Source organism: Gossypium arboreum, chromosome 9 (assembly GCF_025698485.1).
Source record: "Gossypium arboreum isolate Shixiya-1 chromosome 9, ASM2569848v2, whole genome shotgun sequence".
In the NCBI taxonomy this organism is placed as follows: Eukaryota; Viridiplantae; Streptophyta; class Magnoliopsida; order Malvales; family Malvaceae; genus Gossypium; species Gossypium arboreum.
In genome coordinates, this window is record NC_069078.1 from 377,422 (window position 1) to 402,524 (window position 25,103).

General features: G+C 33.4%; 1 protein-coding gene across 5 annotated transcripts; it reads left to right on the forward strand.

Annotated features, from left to right (window-relative positions):
- The first annotated feature begins 2,273 nt into the window (after window positions 1-2,273).
- LOC108456943 (probable LRR receptor-like serine/threonine-protein kinase At1g07650) lies at window positions 2,274-20,681 on the forward strand. 5 transcript variants are annotated; one of them, XM_053018942.1, is made up of 25 exons: window positions 2,275-2,637; window positions 2,727-2,904; window positions 7,430-7,501; window positions 7,642-7,710; window positions 7,797-7,868; window positions 8,041-8,112; window positions 8,226-8,297; window positions 9,137-9,208; window positions 9,293-9,364; window positions 9,460-9,531; window positions 9,642-9,713; window positions 10,504-10,575; window positions 10,682-10,747; window positions 11,017-11,082; window positions 11,171-11,209; window positions 11,351-11,409; window positions 15,246-15,631; window positions 15,744-15,795; window positions 15,883-15,939; window positions 16,467-16,613; window positions 17,333-17,451; window positions 18,097-18,307; window positions 18,403-18,643; window positions 19,398-19,548; window positions 20,027-20,681. In XM_053018942.1, the coding sequence occupies exons 1-25, from the start codon at window positions 2,502-2,504 to the stop codon at window positions 20,375-20,377; spliced, it is 2,976 nt and encodes a 991-aa protein (XP_052874902.1). In that variant the 5' UTR covers window positions 2,275-2,501; the 3' UTR covers window positions 20,378-20,681. The 5 variants fall into 5 exon arrangements, with proteins under 5 accessions (XP_017611192.1, XP_052874902.1, XP_017611195.1 ...); XM_017755703.2 differs by having other exon boundaries at window positions 2,274-2,637; window positions 15,744-15,939; XM_017755706.2 differs by having other exon boundaries at window positions 2,276-2,637; window positions 15,744-15,939; window positions 19,398-19,601; window positions 20,027-20,139.
- Window positions 20,682-25,103: the final 4,422 nt, after the last annotated feature.

The window sequence follows — 25,103 nt, forward strand, 5'->3', positions numbered from 1 at the left end:
GTAGAAAATTGTGAATATGTAATATATTAAATATTATAAATTTAAAAAAATTATAAATATAAAATTCATAAAAATTATAAAAAATTAATAAAAATCTTTACCCACATCATATTCAATCCTATAGCCTAAACATTAGCTGGTACTTAGTATCATGCCCTTTTTCTTACTTTTAAGTCATCAATTATGATTATCTTACTTTTTTTCATTTTGTAAAATTAAATATATAATATTTTTTTAGAAAATAAATATTATATTTGAGGACTAAAGTGAAATTGTTTATTAATTATACATTCCTTGACTTTTAATTAAGGATAATTATTTCATTAGCAATTTGACGATATTGTTTCTATTGCTAATAATTTCATTTCATTATTAGTGAGGATTTTAATATAACTAATGACAAATTCGTTTATAATTAGGTAACAAAAATGATTTTTGATTGAAATTTAACTCAATTGGTATGAGTATTATTGCCAATATAGGAGGACGTGGGTTTGAGTGCTTAAAAAAGCATTATCCTCCTATTTATGGGTTGGGGAGGGGTTATGGGTAATTCTAGGCATTATATCAAAAAGAGCATATATGATCAGAACCTCTAATGAAATATTAATTATAATTTTTTTTTAAAGGATAAATGTTATTTTAACATATCAAGGGAAGGTATTTATTTTATTAGTTATGTGATGATGCTTATTTTGTCACAATATATTGAATGTTATTTGATTGTGCATGATAATTCCTATAATTAGTAACAAATTTGTATATGATTTGGTGACACAACTAATTCACTAAATATTGACTATAAGGTAGTGTTATGTATTATCGTCACTCATACCACTATTTAATCATATTAGGTGACGATATAATATATCATTAACAATGTGACGATATCTCCTTCATCATTTATATGTTGAGTCTTATTTTATATTGGTGATGATCTACCTAATAAATGATGAATATTTATATTATTTGATGATGAAATTATTTGTCACCAAATACTTATTGAAAGGTGCCACACATGTTATATCATTATTTTACCATATAAGGTGGTGATATAGTATGTCATTAACATTTTACGATATTGTTTTCGTCATCTATGGTTCATGTCCTAAATTAGTATCATTTTCGATATTGGAATTTTGATGACTTTACACCCTTTTATAACACATATGGTCCAAGTGACCCCTAAATTTGTTCTATTAATCAATGAAATATGAGATATTAAGTATTGGTTATAAAATAATAATTCTAAGATATAATATAATGTGATATTTTTACCTTTTAATAAGATGGAACTCTCATTATTGGAAAAGGATGGGTGCTAACCACCATATATGTATCGATACTCCTATTTGTAGAGGCAAGTAACAATTGTTGACTTTGTTGATCGATTTATAGTCTGCCTTGCAAAATGCCTTATACCAATACGTTAGAGTGACCTTAGTTGAATCTATCAGTCGCCTCAAAATTCTCAAACAGAGGAAGAAACATGGAATGGGCCTTATTGTCAGACTTGTCTAGCAGCAACATAACTCTGACCATCTAGAGCATCCAAGCTTTGGTGTATCAGTCCATCTCCTTTACGATTGATTACACTAGCTATTATTATCGCCTGCTCTTCTATTAGAAGGTCGGTTATTAAAGTGACATTTTTGGGTGTGACGATTGCTTATTCATATAGAAAATGGAATGTAAACATTTTCGGCCTCTATTTTTCCACTAAGGCGGTAACCAAATTCAAAATGATTTTCAACTTTGCCATCATATATGTCACATAAGTCAACATCCATCAAACGTTCTTCGATACAAGAAATGTAAATTGTGTTAGGTTAGAAAAACTTCATCCACTAGGTGTTAAAAAACACAAAATAATAGTATTAAATTTCAAAATTCATAATATCATTGTCGTAAAAATTTAAAATTAGAAAGAATTGAGTTGAAGAATTCACCTTATTGACGACATAGTTGGTAATGTAACCCGTCATTTCTCTCTAAAAAATAAGTAAAAAGGCCTTTTTTTTTTTGGAAAGTTAGAAAACTTGAGAGTGTTGAAAGATTTTGGATGAAAAGAGAAGGAACGAATGTGTTTTTTATAAAATGAAAGTCACTAACTATTGGAGTCAATTTTCATTGTATTAAATTCAATTTATTAAATTAATGATTGAATAAATACCTTTTAATATTAAACTCGACTTATAAATATCGAGATACTCTATATGTAATTTTCAATACTTCTTTTCTAACATGTATGGTACAAACTAGTATAATCATTTGACATCAATCTAAACTTTGCACTCATAGGAATTGAGGTATTTTTTAAAAAGTATTATGAAAAATGACTACTAATAATTAAAAAAAAAAAAAAGAGCACCCCCCACATGACTATTTTCCATTTCCAATAAAACCTCTTTGGGTTTTTTAGTGAATGTCTTTGTGACGAGTTTAGGAAGTTAAAAAAGGGTGAGAGTTGAAGTAGAGTTAGCAATCAAAGAGAAGGCCACATGGGGAGAGCTGATTGGACAACTCCAAAGCTTCTTCTTCCACTTGTAAACCTTCCATGTTTCATCCTAGCATTGATTTGCTTTACAAGCTTGGGATTAACCACCGCAGACGACCCTATTCTTCATCCTGAAGAAGGTATGTATATATTATTATATTCCCAATTTCTTTTGGAGTTTCCCTCAGCAATGAAATTTTTATGAATGAATTGTAAATATCTAATGCAGTGAATGCACTGAAAGCAATAGGGAAGAAGATAGAGAAAAAGGATTGGGATTTTGGGGTAGATCCATGTAGTGGAAAAGGGAATTGGATGGCAAAAGGTGATGGAAATGAAGGATTTGAAAGCATTGTCATATGTAATTGCTCTTTCAACAACAACAAGACCTGCCATGTAGTAAGCATGTACTGCCTCTTATCTCCATTAATGCCTTCTTCTTCACCAACCTTTCATTTGTGATCTATTCTTGGATTTTAATTTCGATATTAAGAACAAGAAGCAATTCCGGTGGAAACCCAGAGTTTAAAAACCATGATTTAGTCATAGAATCACTCATCTTTGTCGGTTCTACACTCGTTTCTTTATCTATGGTTGGGTAATCTTTTGGTTTATTTTGATTTTTCATTTTTTAGATCAGAATAAGTTCCTGTTAAGACTACTGTAGTTGTTTTCAGTGAAGTCCTTTTGGGATATCCAACTCTCACTTTTAAAATAATAATATTTATAAAAATTATACCATAATTAAATCACAAGTAAAGTGAGTTTTGTTTGATTTAAGATTTCACATCAACAAATAAAAAAAGTATAGAAGCACTCATAATTCAAATAAATTATAAAAAATAATATAAACAAATATAACTTTAGTTTGGTCTATAGAAAAACCAAAAAGCAAGCTTTAAGATAATATTTTTTTATTTTCGGAATTAAATTAATATTCTGACAGTAAAATTTTAAATAATAATATTATTTTCTTAAAAACTGATTTTAAATTAGCGGGTAGACAAACGTCTAAATCATAAGCATGGGTTGGGAGGGTCAAATACGCGGTATTCTGGCCAAAACCCTTCAATGTGGTCAAACTTTTGAGCTCATTATTCATATTTTAAAGAGTTTTGGGGATGGTTGGTAAGGCAAAGATCTCGAGCCCTTCAATACTTGGATTTGAGTTTTATTATGACATTAGTTAAAGTTAAAATAAAATTTAAAATTTTATTAACTAATTTTGATAATTATATTATTTAAAAATATTAAAATTTAATGTACATAAGAGGTAGAAAATAATTACTAAAATATTATTGTAGTTTTTGTGGAATTGATTTTCATAAGTAATAGCAAGTTTGTTTACTAACCATAAAAACAAAACAAGTCAGTTACATCAGAAAATAAATATGTTGTTTAAGTGTAAAATTAAAATAAAATGTTCCTTTAATCCCATTCATTTTGTTTTTAGTAGTAAAAAATTTAAACTTTCATCTCTTATTCTTTAAATTTTATTATGGACAAAAATTTTAGTTTTAAAATGTATTTTTGTCTAATATTTATAATAATTGTGATTAAAAATAAAAAAGTTTGATCCCTTGTGACCTTTTTTGGGAAAGAGAGTATAAAAATTAAATAAATTGTAGAAATTGATTTAACGAATTTAACTGTGATCAGTTAAATTAAGATTAAAATTGTAAAATTTAAAAATGTATTTAATTCAAATTAGAATACAAAAGTAATTTTAAATAGCAGAATTTGACCAAACCACTTCAGTTATTCTTCTCTTAGTTCTTAACTATTTCAAGTACTCTGTTGTACCTTGTAAGAAATAACAAAAACTATCTGTCAACAGGTGCCAAGTAGAAACCCTTAGGGGATATTTTTTTAGCAGTGGTATAGAAATTGTCCAGAAAACTGTTGCAAAAATTTCCAAAAATGGGGAAAAAGAACAAACACAAAACATGTATATACTCGTAAGGAGCATTTCATATGTAATTTTTTTATTATATATAATCCTGAACTTATACGGTAAGAATTCACTAGTCACATCACTTATGATTCCATCTATAAGTACGGAGTAAATTAAATATTCTATGCTTGCAAACCAGTCAAATCAAACTCCAGTAGTCTGAATTATCAAGCTAGCTAAGTTTGACTATCCTAACATTTGGTTGTCATGAATGTCATCGAGTTTCTTTTATAATATATTTAATGAAAAGTGGAGCTGGATTTCCGCACTTTTTGGATTTTGCTTAACTCAGATACAGCCTAAATCTAATATGGACTTTATATACATTTTGGTGAACCCTAAATAATTTTAAATTCTGATAAATTAATTAATGGTGCAAAGTTTTGTAGGTGATAATTATATGCTCATGTTTAATGGTATTAGAGAAAATTTTGGTGATGATATGTGTCCATCCAGAAATATTGTGGTACAATAATATTGGAAAAATACCAGTCCTCTTGGAATCATTGATTGTAACTGTTTGAGAATCAAACCAATGTCTTGTTTTGGTAATAAGGACAGGGGTTCTCCAGGTTTGGCCTGAGCCTAATTCCCTGTCTGATCGATATCAAGGACACACTCTGCCACATTGGCCTGGTGTTTCAAGGTTTTATTTTTGGAGCACTTTCTCAGGAATTGAACTCGGGTTGACAAGGAACCATTGTTCCATCTTTATACTCTAGTTTGAACACCTAGGAACCATTGATATATGCGAACGTTCTCAGGTTTATTGGTGAATCTGATGGCAAAATGTTATGACGTGTTTTGAGGTTGATAGTTCAGCTCATCTAATTGAGATTGAAGTCCATTCTAGTTATGGATATGGAAATCTAACGATTTGTTAGATATTCATCTCTCTTTTAAGTGTTTTTTTTTTAACTATAAGAAAACCTAAGGAAAGAAATAAAAGTATAATATAACCCTTATTTAAGAATTCAAATTAAGGTTCGATTGAAATTTCCCTTCCATTATTATTAGTCAAAACTGATAGGGGTTGTAGATCTTCACAAAGTTATTCTCTTTTATCAATACAATTGGATAAATATTTTCAAACGTTTCACCAACATTCAATATTTTTTAAAAATAACCTAGCAAGTTAAAGGTTTTCTTGATGAAGTTAAAAAAATAATGAGTTGTCGAAAGGGTTAACCAATAAGATGAGCCAGTGAAGTCATTTGCGATTGCATGAAGTTTTTCAAGATGGATTTTGGAGAGTTTAATGCATGGGATAAGGAATAGAGATTGGTAGAAGCTGCCATAGTTTGGTTTTGTTCAATTAGAAAGCCTAACTTCGCATCCACCATAAAGCAATTTACCTGTTTACCAACAATTGTTTTATCTATTCGATCACGCATTTGATCAAACAGTTGAGTTTTTGTTTCATGAATACTTTCATGAACATGCTGCAACATACAACCAAGAATCTGATCAGTCATATTGCATATGCTTGAGCTTCTTGCTTATTTCTACTCTGCTGACCACTGTCTTGCCATTGTTGGCTCTTGATACTAAATTGTTACAACCGTGTGTTTGAGATTGATAGGCCAGTTCATTGAAGGGAGATTGAAACTTTATGATTTGTAGAGACTCAGATCTCTTAGTCTTTTCTTTTTGACAAAAATTCTGCTTAGAGTGTTATGGTTTAATACACCCGACCAATCTTATTATGTAAAAGAGAAAATTCATTAATGGAAAGTAAATAAACTGAAATAAAAACATATTGAAAAGATCTTAGGGAAAAAATAAAAGTAATATAGGCCTTAATTCAAAAACACTCAAATTAATGGCCTTTTCTAATATATATTTGGCCTGTAACACAATTTATTTGCTCAATGGAGAATTCAAACATGACTGAAACTTTAAAAGACTCTTCCAAGGAACATTAAAATGTTGAGGCTAAACTAAAAAGGAGAGTGACAATGCACATAGTGTACAGTGCGGTGAGCCGTTTATGGTGGTGATTCGATAGAGTTTTTGTATAAGAGGGGGAAATCTACCTCTAATGGTGTGGAGGAGGAGTATATATAGGTAAGGTTGGTCACTCCTTGCGGTTAGGCCTTGATACATGTTCACGCGTTTCTTGTATTGCTCTTCTCCTTAGGGGACCTTTTAGCTAGGCTGCGATGAGATTGTTGTATTTGACAATCAGACTGTGAATAGACTGGTGTGATCTTGTTCAAGTCCCATGTGCTATCCAAGTAGGAAGGAAGGGGGGGGGGGGGGGAGGTAGACTAAAGGAGTGTACTACGTGCTAGTGAGGATCATGGTTGGTGAGAATGGAGGTGAGGTGATATCAGGCATGGTTGGTGAGGTCCCTCCTTGGCAAGTTATGTAGAACAATTGCTCATAAAGTGACATTTCCAAGGCAAGATTATGATGCTTTATATTCCTGCATTGAGGTGAAGAAAATCTTGACAACTTGTGCATGAGTGGAATGTGTAGGAAACAAAGATTATGTGTTGCACATGAGTTTTGCAAGCATCCTGGCTTTGGTTTTGTCATAGGAGGGTGTTTTTTTAAACATGTCATTTTGAAATCGTGTTCAACACACTTTATCCTTGATATAAACAGGGCTTTGGAAATATTAAAATTCTCACTTTGCTATTTTTGAGAACTTGGAGAGCACTTAAGCGAAAAGGTCTTTTAAGAGTTGAGATTTTCTTGGTGGGTGAATATGCGTGCACAGTGCACACATGGTCTGCCTCTTCGGGTTTGTTGAAGGCAATGCCTCATCAAGCACACGGTCTCTCAGCAGAGTTAGGAAACAAAATCCCCACCAAGAACAATACTGACCTGCTCAGGGATCTGTCAACTCTCGACAGCGTTTCAAAATTTTTTCCTGAAGTAGTCGGTCTCCCCTCAATAGTATACTAGTATGAAGAAATGTCAATGTTGTTTTCTTTCAAGGTATTCTAATTTGGTGTTGAAAGTTTTTGCAGATCTTTAACTGCTTTGAATATATCGGCAACTTTACCACCAGATTTTTCCAAGTTCCGACACCTGAAAGTGCTGTAAGCAAATCCTTTTGTTTAGTTGACTTTAGCTATAACAATAAGATACTCTTTTTCTTCTTTCCTTTCTAGATTATATATTTAAAACATATCATTTGGTGCTTATATCATTAATAATTCCTTTTTTTCTGATTTTTTAGGGACCTAAGTCGGAACTATTTCACAGGTACTATTCCTCGAGAATGGACTACCTTGAAGTTGGAAAGGCTGTAAGCATCCTACTATCTTCATACTGTTATGTATAATTATGTTGTAATTGGTCAAGCCATATGCTTACGTTAGATCAATTTTGCAGCTCTTTTATGGGGAACCGGTTGTCTGGTCCTTTCCCAAAAGTTCTCACCAACATCACTAGCCTCACAAACCTGTATGCATAAGTTATTATTGTTTATACTTCTATTTTGTTAAAATGATATTCTTAAGTTTATTTTGATTTTATCATATAGCTTGGACGCTTCGACTTATCTTAATGATCTCATGAAGGATCATTTCAATTTTCTTTAACTTGAATTGAATACTATCTAATTCCACCTTTTCAGGTCTATTGAAGGAAACAACTTTTCAGGATCCATTCCTCCAGATATTGGAAAGTTGATAAATTTACAGAAACTGTAATTCATTTCATCATTTCTTGTGAGCAGAAGCACTCAATTTCGAGTCACCCCGATTCTTTTTTTTCTTTTTTTGTTCTGTAGTTAACATTACTATTATTTTCTCTCTTTAGTACTCTGTCATCGAATGCCTTCAGTGGAGAACTGCCAGTAGAACTTGCCAAGTTGATCAACTTGACTGATATGTAAGCAGACAATTTCAATGTCCAAAATTGTTTAATTTATAGTTGCTAGATCTATGAGTTGATGGTCAATAGCATGAATCGTATAGACCAAAGCAGAGTTTAGGTCGTGTTGATCCTGATAAGTTCCATTTTCTAGCAGTTTTTTCTAAATCTATGAGTTGATGGTCAATAGCATGAATCGTTTAGACCAAAGCAGAGTTTAGGTAGTGTTGATCCTGATAAGTTCCATTTTCTAGCAGTTTTTTCTCGTCTTTTTTAAGTATATTTTTTGAGACTTCAATTCTATGTTGCTTTTTCTCATCATTTTTCTTGAAGAACCTGTGTCCATACCTGGACATTGGTATAGGTATATGATCCTTGAAGGACTCTCCGACTACATGAAAATCTTGAACATACTCATGTCAGACAAATATCATGTCTCATACTCACACCCAAATCCTAGTAACATTGCTTTAATTCATACTGGTACTTCTAAGCAGTAATGCTCACTTTCTTTGCCACTGTACTAGTAGTAGCTATAATGCTCAGTTTCATTTCACGCTACTAAAGAATCGGTTCTTTGTTTAGAAATTTAATCATCATCAACATAAGTAACCTCCTTCTTTTATCCTTGTCTTAGCAGCTGATTGTCGTAACAAGGACTTTTATCAATTGCCTGTTTATCCAACCACAATTCTCTCCGTTCTTTCTCTAGTCATTTTGTTATTTATCATAATTATGATCTATGGAATAGTTCGAAATTAAGCCCTTGGCATCTTTTACTTTTGTTCATGAAAATATTGATCTAGAGCCTATTTTCTAGGATCCTTACAAGCTTTTCTTTATTTGAAATGTTTTAGGAGAGTAAATGACAATAACTTTTCAGGAAAGATACCTGATTTCATCAGTAACTGGAAGCAGATTCAGAAACTGTAAGTTTTTAACTTTAAACCTGGTATTTTGTAAGGCCTTCCTTTTTGGTGCTGTAATTTAATTTCATCGTTTCCTCTTTGCAGGCAGATTCAGGGTAGCTCTCTTGAGGGGCCAATACCCTCCAGCATTTCTGCACTGACTGGTTTATCAGATCTGTATGCAACCATGATAATTAATGTGGAGTTTGCTTTTTCCTTTTTCCTTCTTAGATGAGTTCAGTAAATGACTGTTGACTTTTAATGATTGTTAGGAGGATTAGTGACTTAAAAGGTGCAAGATCTCCTTTCCCTCTGTTGCGTAACATGGACTCACTGAAGACATTGTTAGTGAAATCCTGTTGACATTGCGTATTTTACTATTAGTGTTTCCAAATTTGCATAGGTGGCGATCTATGCTCTATTTCTTAGAATAAAATGAAATTGTCAAATGCAGGATACTAAGGAACTGCTTAATATATGGAGAAATCCCAGAGTATATTGGAGATATGAAGAAATTGAAAACCCTGTAAGTAGTATCAAGCTAGGGATTTATTGAAACCAAACTATTTCTAGTTCTGTGATTTTTACATGTATGTTATGTTGATACCAAGCTAGCACTGAAATTGTAGTGGCCTAACACAGGCATACTCAGTGTCATATACACACGTACATTTAAAGAAAGAAATGCTATTGATTAAGTTTGGAGTTTGCGTTGTCCTTATTCTCTAGTTGGGTCTTCCATATGCTAATTTGTATTATGTTGGATGCTTGTGGTTGCTCTTTGTTTTCCTATATGCGGTGTTGATGATGTCTTTGGTCCCTTTCTTTAAGTTGTTTGTACTTTGTTGACATGAGTTGAAGCATCAAGTGGTGATATTCTGCACTACTTAACTGTGGAGCCCGTTGTGGTGTTATATCCATGTACACACAGGCTTACTCACTATCATATAAACATATACATCGAAAGAAAGATGTGCTATTGATTAAGTTTGGACTGGAATTTGCTTTGTCCTTATTCTCTAGTTGGGTCTCCCACATACTAATTCGAATTAGGTTGGATGTTTATGGCTTTGTTTTCCTATGGATGTTATCAATATCTTTGGCCAATTTGGTTAATTTGTTAGTAATTTTTCAACATGATTTGGAGTATTAAGTGGTGTCATTCCACACTGTTCAATTTGTTTTAGGTTTGATGCATGACAAGACAGATGAAAAAGATTCCTTTTCTCTGAAATTCTCCAATAATATCATTTTTTTCATTTTCTTCCTGGTTGGAGTAATTGAAGATTCACACATGCTTTGCTGTTATTATTCAGGGATCTCAGCTATAATAACTTGACCGGAGAAATTCCTGGATCATTCCACAAATTGACAAAAGCAGATTTCTTGTAAGAGGATGTAATTGTTTTTAATAATTCTAATCAGCTTAAAGTCGTTGTAAAACAATGAGAGATTCTATTGTTTTATATTGTTGTTTGTTGGTACTTCTGGTAGGTATTTGACTGGAAATCAGCTCACTGGTTCAGTGCCTCAGTGGATCGTGGAAAGAAATAAAAATGCGTATGTGTATATTACCTTTAGCTTTCTATTGCAATGTTGAAACCATATTGTGTCCTAAGTTTCTGAGTCAATTCCTTGGTAAATTTTGAACTACTCAATCATTTTTGTGATGCATGGTCCAACGAATGCTGATCTTCTAGCTAGTTCAGTCGTCCGATGACTCCAAAGAATTGTTAATTCATCAAGTTTTATATTGTCAAGATATTGCCTCTGGAATTACAAAAACTTATGATGAATATGGCTATATTTTCTTTGATTTTCATCCACAGGGATTTGTCTTACAATAATTTCACATGGGAGCCTGCAAGTCCAATAGAATGTCCTCGAGGGAGTGTGTGAGTTATCTTTTAAGATATATTTGTTTAATCCTACGTCATCAACAAGCATGTATAAATTGAAGTACTAATAAGAACATTTTTCCAGGAACTTGGTTGAGAGCTACTCAACATCAGTAGATAAATTGTAAGAATTTTGTGCCTTAATTTTTCAGATATTCTATTGAGTTGCCGTGCCTGTTTTGAATTGCTCATGGCTTTGTAATTCATGCAATTCGCCTCAGTAAAAGCTTATTAATTATCTTTAGGCTTTCGTATCTTGGTGCAGAAGTAGGGTTCCTTCATGTCTAAGGCACAACTTCCCATGTTCTGTTTCATCTAAACAATGTAAGTCAATTTTCAGAGCTCGCTTCTTTTTGGACTTGAAACATATGGAACTCTCTCCTTCAATGTTAGACGTGTTCTGACTTTAGAAATGTGCTAGGACCATAGGAAACTGGGAATACATATTGATGAGATTAACTTTATGCAAGAAAAGAGCCTAAAGACAATAATAGTTTATCCATAACCTCATGGAATTTAACAAAAATTTTGATAAAATTTCTAGTAGTCCTTTTTTTTTTTTTTGGATAAATGGTGATTTTATTATCCAAAGAAGCAGAATTCTGCTACATTAAAACATCAAAAACTTGAAAACAACAATAAATTCCTATGCAGACTACTCTAGTATATTCCAAACTGTAGATAATTGAAAATTAACTACATCAACTCTATCAATGCTTTTACCACTAAGTCGAATTGCAACTAATTCCTTCATAGTAATCAAGATCTCACTCTCATTACTTTGCTTCCCCTTGAATTGCCTTCTGTTAAGTTCTTCCCAAATCAAGTAAACATACGCATTCCGAGCAGTCCTCACTATAATTGCAATGAGGGTCTTGCCTTTAAGCTTTATATAAGCCCACTGTAATTCCCTCTGGCAGTCCATGATCTCTCTGTCAATCCTGCATAATCCAAGAATAGATTTCCATATGCCTTTGAATATGAGCATTCAAAGAAAAGATGATTCCTGGTCTCTAACTCACTGTTAGATACCTTGCACTACCCATCATTGATAATACCCAACTGAACAAGCTTTTGTCCGAATTCTTCCCAAAATAATCATCCAGTAACAACTGCATGTTTTGGGATATGTAATGGGAACCAAATCAGTTTATGCCACTGTACTTTGCACCTTTTCTCTTTAACCTCATTCCAAATTATACTTACCGAAGCCTTATTTGGATCAGAAAACATGCTTTGAACTTGAGTTGCTTCATCTCTCATCTTGAAAAGCTTCCTCAAACACCAACTCATATTACTTCTGCATTCAAATTGCCCAAAATCTGCATCTTTAATGATGTAAGCTCTTATCCTAGCAACCCATAAAGAGCCTTCACCAGCAAGAATATTTCTGATCAATTGAAGAATGCAAGCCTTGTTCCAACTATAGAGATCTTTCAACCCCAGACCACCCTCTGATTTCAAAGAACATAGTTGATTCCAACTTATTTTGGCTCCAGTTGCAGAAGACTCTTTCCCCTTCCTGAGGATTCTGGTACACATCTGATTGATCTTATGTACTACAGCTTTTAGAAGAATAAGTTGTTTGCACCAATAATTTGAAATATTGAATAGTACAGCTTGAATCAACTGCAGTCTCCCAGCACAACTAAGTTGTCTAGAGGACCAATGACTGATCCTTGCTCTAATCTTTGCAATAAGTGGCTGACAATCCTTTTCAGTTAACTTCTTAGTCACTATAGGGACCGCCAAATATCTAACAGGCCTCCCTAACTTAAACCCAGAGATTCTCTGAATACGTTCCAACTCCATGGGCTGAATACCAGTGGCAAACAGTTCACTCTGATGAAATTAGAGATGAATACTCTAATGTATTGAGGAAAAAACTCTCTCAAAGTATATATTTCTTAGAAATATGTACAACCATATATACATGTAGGATTTAACAACTAAGGAAATAATATCTCTTAATTAGAATCTCTAAAAAATATCAGCTGTAATCTCTAAAGATACTATTTAATAATATCAAATAATCAAAGATTCTCAATGCACTCTTTCCTGCATTCAACTTCACACCGGAAAGCAAATAGAACTGTGATAACACACTCTGAACTCCAATGACAGAATCCAAAGTTCCGTTACAAGAAATCAATACATCATCCGCAAAGCACAAATTTGTCATCCCAATCCTATGGCATTTAGGATGAAAATGGAAAATTCCTTTTGCCACAGCAACATCAAGAATCTTGGAGAGGATATTCATGGACAAGAAAAATAGATAGGGGAATAATGGATCCCCTTGTCTAATCCCTCTAGCACCCTTAAAAAAACCAACCAAGCTTCCATTGAAAGAAATAGAGAATCTTGAAGTAGTAAAACAAGCTTTATCCATTACTTAAACTAACTAGGCAACCCCATAGCCTCAAGAACAGCAAGGATGAAGTCCCAACTAAGAGTGTCAAATGCTTTCTGTAAATCAATCTTTAAAGCACACCTGGTTGAGAGAGTTCTTCTAGCATAATCTTTTACCAGTTCCTGAGCCAGCAGAGTATTATCAACAATGTTTCTGCCCTTCACAAATGCACTTTGACTCGGAGATATCATTCCAGGAAAGTATATGGCCAACCTCTTCATTAGAATTTTTGTAATACTTTTATAGACTACTGAACAGCAAGAAATAGGTCTAAAATACTTGATTTGGACTTATAGAGTTTGGAACAAGAACAATTGCAGTAGCATTAAAAGCAGGAAGCATAACTGAAATAGAGAAAAATTGCTCATGGCTTCAATGAAATCCTTACCAACAATAGACCAAGCAACTTTGAAGAAGAAAGATGTATATCCTTCAGGTCCAGGAGCCTTCTCATTCCCTTGATAAATATGGCAGACTTTATTTCTTCAGCAGTAACCTCTTCAATCAAAGCAGCACTAGCTTCAAGGGACAAAGAATACTGCAATAATTCCTTCAACAATTCAACTGAACAACCAGAAACATTTGTATTGGTAGTTCCAATGAGATTGGTATAAAATCTGATGACTTCAGAAGACATTTGTTGAAATGACTCCAACCAGTTACCCTTTTCATCATGAAGAACCCTGATTGTCTGCTTTTTCAACTTGGTAGCCACAAAGGAGTGAAAGAAAATTGTATTTTGGTCACCTTTTATCTATTTTACTTTCGCCTTTTGTCTGTAAAAAGGTTTCTCAGCTTTTTCCAATTCTAAGGGCTGACTTCTCAATCCATAGAATAGCTGGACGGCGATTAGAGACACCAGGAGATTGAAATTCAACAAAAGACTTGAATAATAAAGTTATCTAGCTTGGATTGACCAGTACTCGATCAAGTTTCCTTGCTAAAAATCTTTCACTTTGATGATTAGACCAAGTAAAGATAGGATCATGGCAAGGATGATCCAACACTCCTAAATTCCCCCAACAGTCTTGAAACTCACTCATGTCAGCTGTTATCATCTGAACTCCACCATCATACTCAGAACTCTCATGAGGATGAACTATAACATTGAAATCACCTCCAATGACCAAGGGTTAAGGCCAACAGTTTGCTCAAACACTTTCAACTGATGCCAAAGACTTCTCCTAGCAATTCCATCATTGCATCCATACACAGCAGTGACGAAAACATTTATATCTTTAAAGCACACACTACATGAAATCCTTTGATCATTAACAGAAAGAACATTTAAAGCAACCTCTTTTCTCCAAAGAACTCAAATCCTTCCATTTACAGCTTCATTATATTGAAAAAACTATGCCAGCTATTAAAATGTTTGTTAATAGTAGCTTGAGAATTATGCTGCTTCACTCTAGTCTCCAAAAGACAAATAATATCCACATTCAAACTAACTAATTTATTCACTCTAGTCCTCTTTATGTCTTCTAAAGATTTAACTTTTGATGACCAGGAATTCATTAGAAGCCTATTTTTCATGTTTACTTTATTAGTAATTGTAGTGTCAAATTCTTTCTTGAACTAACAATGATTTGAATTTAGGCTTTATTTTTTTTTTCTCCAGTATTATGGACTCTAAAATTATGTAGTGCAATACCAATTTATATGATTCCTAACCAGAATGTCTAATTATCTTCCTTTCCTGCTAAGAAAATCTTTTAAATTCCATCAAAATGTTGGTTATTCACAGATAAGTATTCATTGCACATTAATTGTGGAGGGAAGGAAATAAACATCAGTGGTGATACCACATATGAAGCTGATATTGAACCCAGAGGAGCTTCTATGTTTTACCCAGGGCATGGCTGGGCATTAAGCAGCAGTGGAAACTTCATGGATAATGATATTGATGCGGATCAATACATCGTTACCAATACTTCTTCTTTGTCCAATGTCTCTGCAATCCATTCAGCACTATATACAACAGCTCGTATTTCTCCCCTCTCTCTCACTTATTATGGACTCTGCCTAATGAAAGGGAACTACACTGTTAGTCTACTCTTTGCCGAAATTATTTTTAAAAGCGATCGATCATTTTACAGCCTTGGCAAACGTATATTTGATGTCTATATCCAGGTAACTAAACTTTCCTGGATACATGGTTTACATATAAGAAAAATTAAAGAAACAAATATTGGTTTACATTTGAGAATTTCATCTCCTAACTTTATAATATGTATTCTTTCAGGATGAATTGGTGCTGAAAGATTTTAATATTGAAGAGGAAGCTGGTGGTACTGGTAAGCCAATTGTAAAGAACTTTACGGTTATCCTAACAACACATACATTAAAAATCCACTTTTACTGGGCTGGAAGAGGGACTACAGGCATACCGGCAAGGGGGATGTATGGCCCTATTATTTCAGCTATATCAGTGGTTCCAAGTAAGTTGAAGCCAAACTCTAGAAATTCTTTTATTGTGCATTCTGTCATTAGCTTTTCAACAATCGACTTTTTTGCAGCTAAAAGGCTTGATCATACCAACCGAACTTTCCCATCAACTACTATTAATAGTACTGGTTTATATATTTAACTGCTATCATTCTAGTTTGGTTCCTTGGATGGAGACTTTAGCAGTAGTTATCAGTTCCATTAGTCATTGCCATCTAGAGGATTCTACCAAAAATTACTAATTGTTGTCCAACTCAGAACTTATGAGAAATAAATGCACAATCTAACCAATTTAGCTTTTTTTTTTCCCATAAAATCCATTCAGCTGCAGTGGATACTATTTGCATTATGTTCAATCTATGCGGATCAAGTTAGTTGAAGTGGTCCTTGAAGAGTTTACACTTATGATGAAAAATATGATCTTAATGAAATTGCTGTTAGTTCTGTGATCTCCAGGGTTCAGTTTTTTTGACTTTTGATGATGTACATTCATTGGGGATAATATTTTTTTCTTAACCAGATTTTCGGGCCCCAACTATCGTTGGCAAAAGGAATTATCTTGTAGTGGTGGTTGGGGCAATATCTGCAGCCATAGTTATTGCCCTTATGGTCTTAGGTATCTTTTGGAGAAAAGGTCGGTTGGGAGGCAAAAACTCTGTTGAGAAAGGTATTCCAAATTCTAATGAACTCGGTTCTTTATTGCCCTTGCTCAACTCCTAATCTGTTGACATTTGATATATATGCGCATATCATATATATAATATGTATGTATATGAGACCGTGTTGACCTGTACAAAACAGCAGGTAAAATATTGGAATTCTAGATGGCACTTGTTGAAGTCATTGTTAAAATTTATCTGACCTAAAGTCCATTTTCTTGACTTCTAATCACATGTTTCTTTATCCCATTATTGTACACATCAATAGAAGAACAGAACACTAATATCAGCATATATAACAATATCATACATAAAATTTCTGAAGATACAAGATCTTGACTTCGTTGTTCATTTTCCAAAGTATAAAATGTTTGTCTCCAAAGGGAAGTAAAATGCATCATCTCCTGTCTTACAGAATTCTTCAGAGCTCTTCATAGCAGATTGCTTTATTGCACTTATCTGTTAACTGCATTAGAAAAAGGAAAAAAAAAAAAGCATAGGATTTCTGTTCAACTTTTATATTATGCATGTATTTCATAGTAGATAGGCTACAGGTTAAATACTTTGTTGCAGCTTGTACTCGAGTTCCGTGACCTTATTTTGGATTGTTCAGTTTTGTGTCGTAGCTGTCAAAAATCGTGATATGGATTAATTATCATGCAAAAAGATATTAAAATATTTTATGTAATTTTTTTGTTTATGACATCTAACACTGGATTCATTTCAGAGCTGAGAGGCCTGGATCTGCAAACAGGAATTTTCAGTCTAAGACAGATTAAAGCTGCCACCAAGAACTTTGATACTGAAAACAAAATTGGCGAGGGTGGCTTTGGTTGCGTGTATAAGGTAAGTGAGTATATCAAAATGATATAGTTTTGACCATCTGTTAAAAATGTTCGTCATGGTCTCCTAGGGGACAGCTTAGCACTTACAGCTTTATGACTCCATCTAGGAGATCTTGAGTTCGTATCTTTAGGTCAGGGTTGGATTTGTAGGATGGAAGAGGTTTAAAAAATATATATTAGTTATGGTTTTATACATATTGAACATAAAAAATCTATGATCAAACTCCAATGAATCAAAAGGATTTTATAGTCTAGTCTGTCAATGTTAATGTGCAGAGATGACACAAGGTTATGATCCAAAGTTGGTCCAATAGATTACGTTTTAGCTAGGAACTTTTAAATTTTACTTTTAAAGCATTACCAACACTAGCCACTTCTTTCCTCAAATATATTCTGGGTGCATGTAAGTGGTCATTTTTGTGTAGTCCTCTGGATTTTCCTGTTGAGATGCATAGATTGTTGCAAAATGATTTTGAGGGCATTATATGTTACAGAAAATTTGCTATAAGAATGGAGCAGTAAAACACTGCCATTGAAAATCTTATTTCAGTATATACCGTGCTTACAACCATGCCTTTGCATGATTAAAATTAAAAAACTCGTTAGTGTTTAAATACATAGCTCCTGCTTTCACTGCTGAATGCAGGGTCTATTATCAGATGGAACAGTTATTGCAGTGAAACAGCTTTCCTCAAAATCTAGGCAGGGAAATCGCGAATTCGTGAATGAAATAGGCATGATATCTGCACTGCAGCATCCAAATCTTGTGAAGTTGTATGGATGTTGTGTTGAAGGAAACCAGTTATTGCTAGTATACGAGTACATGGAAAATAACTGTCTATCTCGTGCTTTATTTGGTAAGATTAAAACTTCTAATTATCTATGATATGTAAACCCACACTTAAAAGTCACCACTCAAATCTTGATTGGCTTTCATTCTGCTTAACCACAGGGAAGAATGCTACATGCAAACTGAAACTGAACTGGCCAACCCGACAAAAGATTTGCCTTGGCATTGCCAGGGGTTTGGCCTACCTCCACGAAGAGTCTAGAATAAAAATTGTGCATAGGGATATTAAAACAAGTAACGTGTTGCTTGATAAGGATCTCAATGCAAAAATTTCTGATTTTGGTTTGGCAAAGCTAAATGAAGATGACAAAACTCACATCAGCACTCGTATAGCTGGGACCATGTAAGTTTCTTCATGAGAACTTTTTCAGCTTTGTAAATTTACTTCTAGTTATTAATGGCATACTTATGCAAGGAAATTGAATGTAGTGTGCTGACATCATCATGTGGGGGGATATTTATGGGCAGGTTTAATCTTAGGGTTAAATTACTTTTTGGGCTTGAACTTGGCAATTATTCCCATATTGAGGTCTAATTTTTTTTTTTGGTTAAAGTTAGGTACTAAACTTAGAAATTGTTCCTCTAGGCTTGAACTTTTTTAGGTCTAAGTTAGGTCCTGAACTTGGCAATTGTTCTAATATTGGGGTTGAACTTTTTTTTTTTGTTCAAGTTAGTCCTTAATATTTCTTTGAAAATCCCCAAGTTCAGGTCCCAATGTGGGAACAATTGCCAAGTTCAGGGACTAAGTTGGACAAAAAAAGAGTTCAAGCTCTAATGTGGAAACATTTGGCTAGTTTAGGTCCAATGTGAGAACAATTATTAAGTTCAAAGCGTAACTTGGAAAAAAAAAAGTACAAGCCCCAATATGGGCATAGTTACCTAGTTCAGGTCTCAAAAAATGATTTAAACCTTAATCTTACATGGCATTTGATTGAGTAGAGAAAGTGTAAAGAACTAGTTACTCATAATTTTGATGCATGCTAAATTTTTGCTCTGAAGTTACTAGTGGCATCCATGAGTGTAATGAATATTAGCCTTGGTTAAATAAAATTAACCCATGCAGTAACCGTTAACTGGTTTGTTCTTTGGTTCTGAAGTGGTTATATGGCCCCCGAGTATGCAATGCGTGGTTACCTAACCGACAAAGCTGATGTGTATAGCTTTGGTGTTGTTGCTTTGGAAATTGTTAGTGGAAAGAGCAATACAAACTACAGGCCTAGTGAGGACTTTGTTTACCTTCTTGACTGGGTAAATTAAATCTTTCCAGAAGTTCAATGCCATGTACATCATACAGAATCCAGGTAAAGTACTATGAAAGCTACTGTACCAAGAGTTAGATTGTATTTTGCTCCAGTTGCTCAAAAAATGGACAAATTAGTCCTTGTACGTTATATCAAAAAGAAAATTCGTCATTTCTATTAAAAATTTCATCTATTTCTATTATTAAAAACTGGTGTAGCTGACAAAATAACTACACAGTTACACATGACATGCCACGTGTATCTCATACTGATATACAAGTACCAAAATTTGATAGTAGAAACAGATAGCAATTTTTAACAGGAGGATTGGTTTGCTTTTTGATCTAATGTAAACAGACGAATTTGTCCTTTTTTGAGTAGAGAGGCAAAAATGCAATCTTAGTACAAGGACCTTCATAGTACTTTTACCCTGAATCCACCTGATGTTTTATGTTAAACTCTCTCTAAATCTTATTATTTCTCAGGCATATGTTTTGAGAGAACGGGGAAGTTTGTTGGAGTTAGTTGATCCGGACTTGGGATCAGAGTACTCATCGGAGGAAGCAATGGTCATGCTGAATGTGGCTCTCCTATGCACCAATGCATCTCCCACCCTGAGGCCTACCATGTCACAGGTAGTAAGCATGCTCGAAGGTCGAACGGCTGTTCAAGAACTCTTATCAGATCCGGGGTTTTCATCCATGGATTCAAAATTCAAGGCCTTGGTTAATCACTTTTGGCAAAATCCAAGCCAAACACTAAGCATGTCGACCAATGGCACAGTTTCTGATTCCGCAAGTTCTAATATAGAAATAGAAGAGAGCAGAAATTGTTGAGAGTTAATTCTGTTCAATCTGCGGTGCAACTTGTACCATTATTATGGTTTTTCTTTTATTTTTCTGGTTACATCTGAGCAAGGGTTCAAACCTTTTTCCCTCTACTAGGCGAAGCTTTTATGTCTGCTGCTGCCACCGCCAACCCCGCCGTTGCATGTCATCATCATCGTCATCGTTGTTGTTTATAGCATCAAAATCAAGTGTATATAGTAATGAAAATATTCATTGTTATACTAATGTACTTAATAATGTATTATTGTCAAAATAACAAATAAAAGGAACAAATAGTGGACTTATAAATAAATGTTGATAACTTTATTTAAATATAATTAAATAATAAATAATCGTAAATAAATGATAAAACCTTAAACCTTAACTCAATATTCTAAATTTGAGAGTTATCAATATTTATTTATAATAGATATGATTAATTTTAATTATGCTTAAATAAAATTATTAGTATTTATTTACAAGTCCTTTATATTTTTGTTTAATTTAGCGATGATGTGTAATGTTATAATTCATTGATTGTGTATGAGCTTTTGTTGTGATGGTGTGTCAAATATTATTCTTTATTAATAACAATTCATGCAAAAATATTATAATTACAAAAAAATATAATTATAACCAACACAATAATTCTAAAATTATAATTGGATTTAAAATTATTAGATTAAAAATATATATATATATATATATATATATATATATATATATGGGAGGAATCAACTTACATCGGTATAAAATTAAAGTTGTTTTATGCCCTTTTGTATCTTTTTGTACAGTTAATATTTTAACGATCCAATCATTGAATTTATTTTCTAACTAATTTGATATCTTTGTTATATCGATACATAATTGTAACACTCTCGACCCGACCTAGGAGTTTCAGCTAAATCTAAGGCGTTACATTGATTACTGAAGTAATCCAGTAAAATCATTCTTTTCCTTAGGTTGGATTATATGAAAATCACTCATTTGTTTTTAAGAAACATTCATTAATTAAACTAATTTTATTAGTAATCCAATTATGAGTTATTAATTTGAAGTCTGGAGAAAAAAAGGGTTAAGGAAAAAGAATCTTACTTAGTAACCAATTAGCATGTAATTGTCAGAGTGTTAAGTAAGTATCATGCTTAAAATTTAATAAGCTAAATAATCCCAAACAATAGTTATAAAAGCAATAAATTACAATACGATAAATAAACCAATAAAACGATTAAAGAAAACTTTAATTGAAACTTTTAAATGGTAAAAAAGAAGAATAAGAGAGAAGCTAGTCTGAGGTCCTTCCGATACCATTCCGAGTCCTAGTTTTCTGTGTTACTTGACAGGTAAGGAAAGGGGGAGTGAGCTTGTGACAGCTCAATGTGAGTCTAATTTTTAAACCGTTATATATAATTATTCGAATGGTAAAGAATTCAATTTATAGCATCAGAGCAAATTAAGCGTAAGATAATGAACACTTAGTAAACCAATGCATGTACAATTTATGTTCGTGATGCAATGCAATAATAATTTTAAATTCCCACCCAGTCATCCTATTCACCCTTGAGCATCGCTGATGCGGTCGTTGAGAGCACCAAAAATAACCTATTCCTTGTAAAATAATAAAAATAGAAAAAGAACAGTAAAGGGGAAGTAGGGTTGAATCCTCGGGGACCGGATTATACTAACGCTTGTTTTCAAATCTCAGGCGAATCGTGCCCAAGAAAACTCGTTCATCGAAAAAAAAAAAACAGATTTTAAGAATTGATTTTGGAAGCGAAAATAAAATAAAAACAAAGTTTAAAGTTTACTAAAATTATGATTACGAAAATAATAAAAATAATAAAGAGAGTTTTAAGTGAAAATAAATTCTTATGGGAAAGTTCCAGCCTCCGGTTGTCTCATTCCGCCTTGGGCTCAATCCTTGGCTTTTGGATGATCCTTCTCGACTCAAGCAAGCCAGTTATAGTGGAAGAGGACGCCTACGACCACCAGCTCCAAATATTAGATTTACGATTTTTAGGGAACCTGACTCTAGCCAATAATCTATGCTAGATCAACGCTTCTCAATGGCGAATCCCACGCCATTTTGTCTCTTTGGCTCGCCAACCTCTGACGCAGTAAGTTAACGAACCGACTATGCAGTCCTTCCAAAACATACAAAGCGGCCGCCTTTGCATATCTTTGAAAAGCTTACTTAAGGGCCATGGATCAAGCGGCCACCAGTAAAAGTGAGAAACGATGAATACTTGGAGAGAAGGCTAAGTACGGATTCTAAGCCTCAAGAACCCTTTTTGGGAAAATATTGACAACTTTTGGCTAGAAGGGTTTTTTAATGCCTCATCATAATAGAGGGAAAGCAAATAAATAAAAATATGGAAAAAGAAATTTTATTGAAAAGAAATATGAAAGAACAAAAGACTTTTGGAGGAGAGTGTTTACAGAAAAAGATCCTCCCAAATAGAGTCATTTCACCCCCTATTTATAGTGCTAGGGAGATAGTCTAATTGAACTTAAATTCTAAAAAGATAAATACATTTAATTAAAGATAAACAAAGATAATTAAAATAAAATCCTAAATTTGAATAATCCTAATAATTATCTTAATATTAATTATCCTAATAGAATAAAATAAAATAGAGTCTTCCAAAATAAAATCTCTTCTATTTGCTTTTAAGTCATTGTGCCTTCCATGTTCGCACTTTTGGCACCATATTTGTCCCACGTTGCATATTGACCCATTTAATCTCCGAATTGACGTTTTTTCCCTTGAATTTACTTTTCGCCTCCAATTTAGTCCCTAAAAGATAAAAAGACATAAATAGCTCAAATTAGTAGGCTCAAGCTCAAAATAAACACATGATTAATATATAAAAACACGTCATTTTAGAGTATTATCAAATTCCCCTACTTAGCCCATGCTTGCCCTCAAGTATGGTTCCTATCAACTGTGAAAGCTAGATTTCGCCATAAAAGAAATACCACTCCAAAGTTTCATAAAATTAGTTAAAACGCATATGAAAAATAAAGAGACCCTAAGCTTGCTTTAAGTAAAAGCAGAAAAAGTATTCCAATTATTTCACACAAAATTAAGATCGACTTGAGTTATGCCATTTAGGTAAATTACCAAACCTACTAAGACACCTTAATTATTTCCTCCTTTAGTCCCCAAGTGCAACTTTATTAGTACTTATTTTTTTCTTCTTCTTTTTTTCCTTTTTTGATTTTTTTTTAATTTTTTAAATTTATTATTATTTATTTACTTAGGAATATATTAAACCTTTTGACGCCAAGAGAGATGACAACCCAAGCACCCCACCCCGGTTACTCACCCAACATACTCCTAAAATTATTTATTTCGGTTAGCGGAGTTTTACCCAACACGCCACACAACCTTTTGACGCGAAGTAGAATGACAACCCAAGCACCCTACCCCGGTTACTCAGTCAGTCACGATTTGAGCCATACTCATAACCTCGGCTAGCGGAGTTTTACTTGTCACGTCACACAACCTTTTGACGCGAAGTAGAATGACAACCCAAGCACCCTACCCCGGTTACTCATCGATCACGATCTAAGTCAGTACTCATAACCATGGAAAACATTTATTAAAAATTAAACGATATTTAAAATTCTTGAGAACTCAGGAAAGAAAAAATTTAAGTGTCAAAAATAAGTTTCAATAATCACCTAATAGCCATGAACATTAATTAAGCATGCAATCATTTTAAGTGTTCACTTTATATTAAACTTAATCAATTTTACGAAAAGCAAGATAGAATTAACCTATTAATCACAATTATTTTTAGCCTAATAAAAATAAAAGCAATTGGAGATGGCATCAATTATGGGAAAATCATAACTTCCTTAGAAGGTAAGAATCATGCTTGTAGGTCAAACAGTAGGCAATTCCTGGTAAAATCTTGGGCATGAAAAGCTGCAGGATATTCTTAAAATAAATGGGCAGAAACGAGCACAAACAGCAGCAACAACAATATGACAGCAAAAATAGTAGATAATAACAACGAAGAATGCTCCCCCCACTTAAAACACATAGTCCTCGATGTGAAAGTAAAAGGAAAACAAATAGGTGGAGAAAAAAAAAACAGATTTTAAGAATTGATTTTGGAAGCGAAAATAAAATAAAAATAGAGTTTAAAGTTTACTGAAATTATGATTACGAAAATAATAAAAATAATAAAGAGAGTTTTAAGTGAAAAGAAATTCTTATGGGAAAGTTCCAGCCTCCGGTTGTCTCATTCCGCCTTGGGCTCAATCCTTGGCTTTTGGATGATCCTTCTCGACTCAAGTAAGCCAGTTATAGTGGAAGAAGACGCCTACGACCACCAGCTCCAAATATTAGATTTACGATTTTTAGGGAACCTGACTCTTGCCAATAATCTATGCTAGATCAACGCTTCTCAATGGCGAATCCCACGCCATTTTGTCTCTTTGGCTCGCCAACCTCTGACGCAGTAAGTTAACGAACCGACTATGCAGTCCTTCCAAAACATACAAAGCGGCCGCCTTTGCATATGCTGAAAAGCTTACTTCTTAAGGGCCATGGACTAAGCGCCACCAGTAAAAGTGAGAAATGATGAATACTTGGCGAGAAGGCTAAGTACGGATTCTAAGCCTCAAGAACCCTTTTTGGGGAAATATTGACAACTTTTGGCTAGAAGGGTTTTTTAGTGCCTCATGATAATAGAGGGAAAGCAAATAAATAAAAATATGGAAA

Coding starts and splice junctions, on each gene's coding strand:
- LOC108456943 (XM_017755703.2), top strand. CDS start 2,502: ATGGGGAGAGCTGATTGGACAACTCCAAAGCTTCTTCTTCCACTTGTA. Junction 8,298..9,136: donor TTGATCAACTTGACTGATAT/GTAAGCAGACAA, acceptor GAAATGTTTTAG/GAGAGTAAATGACAATAACT. Junction 17,452..18,096: donor GCTTTGGTTGCGTGTATAAG/GTAAGTGAGTAT, acceptor TGCTGAATGCAG/GGTCTATTATCAGATGGAAC.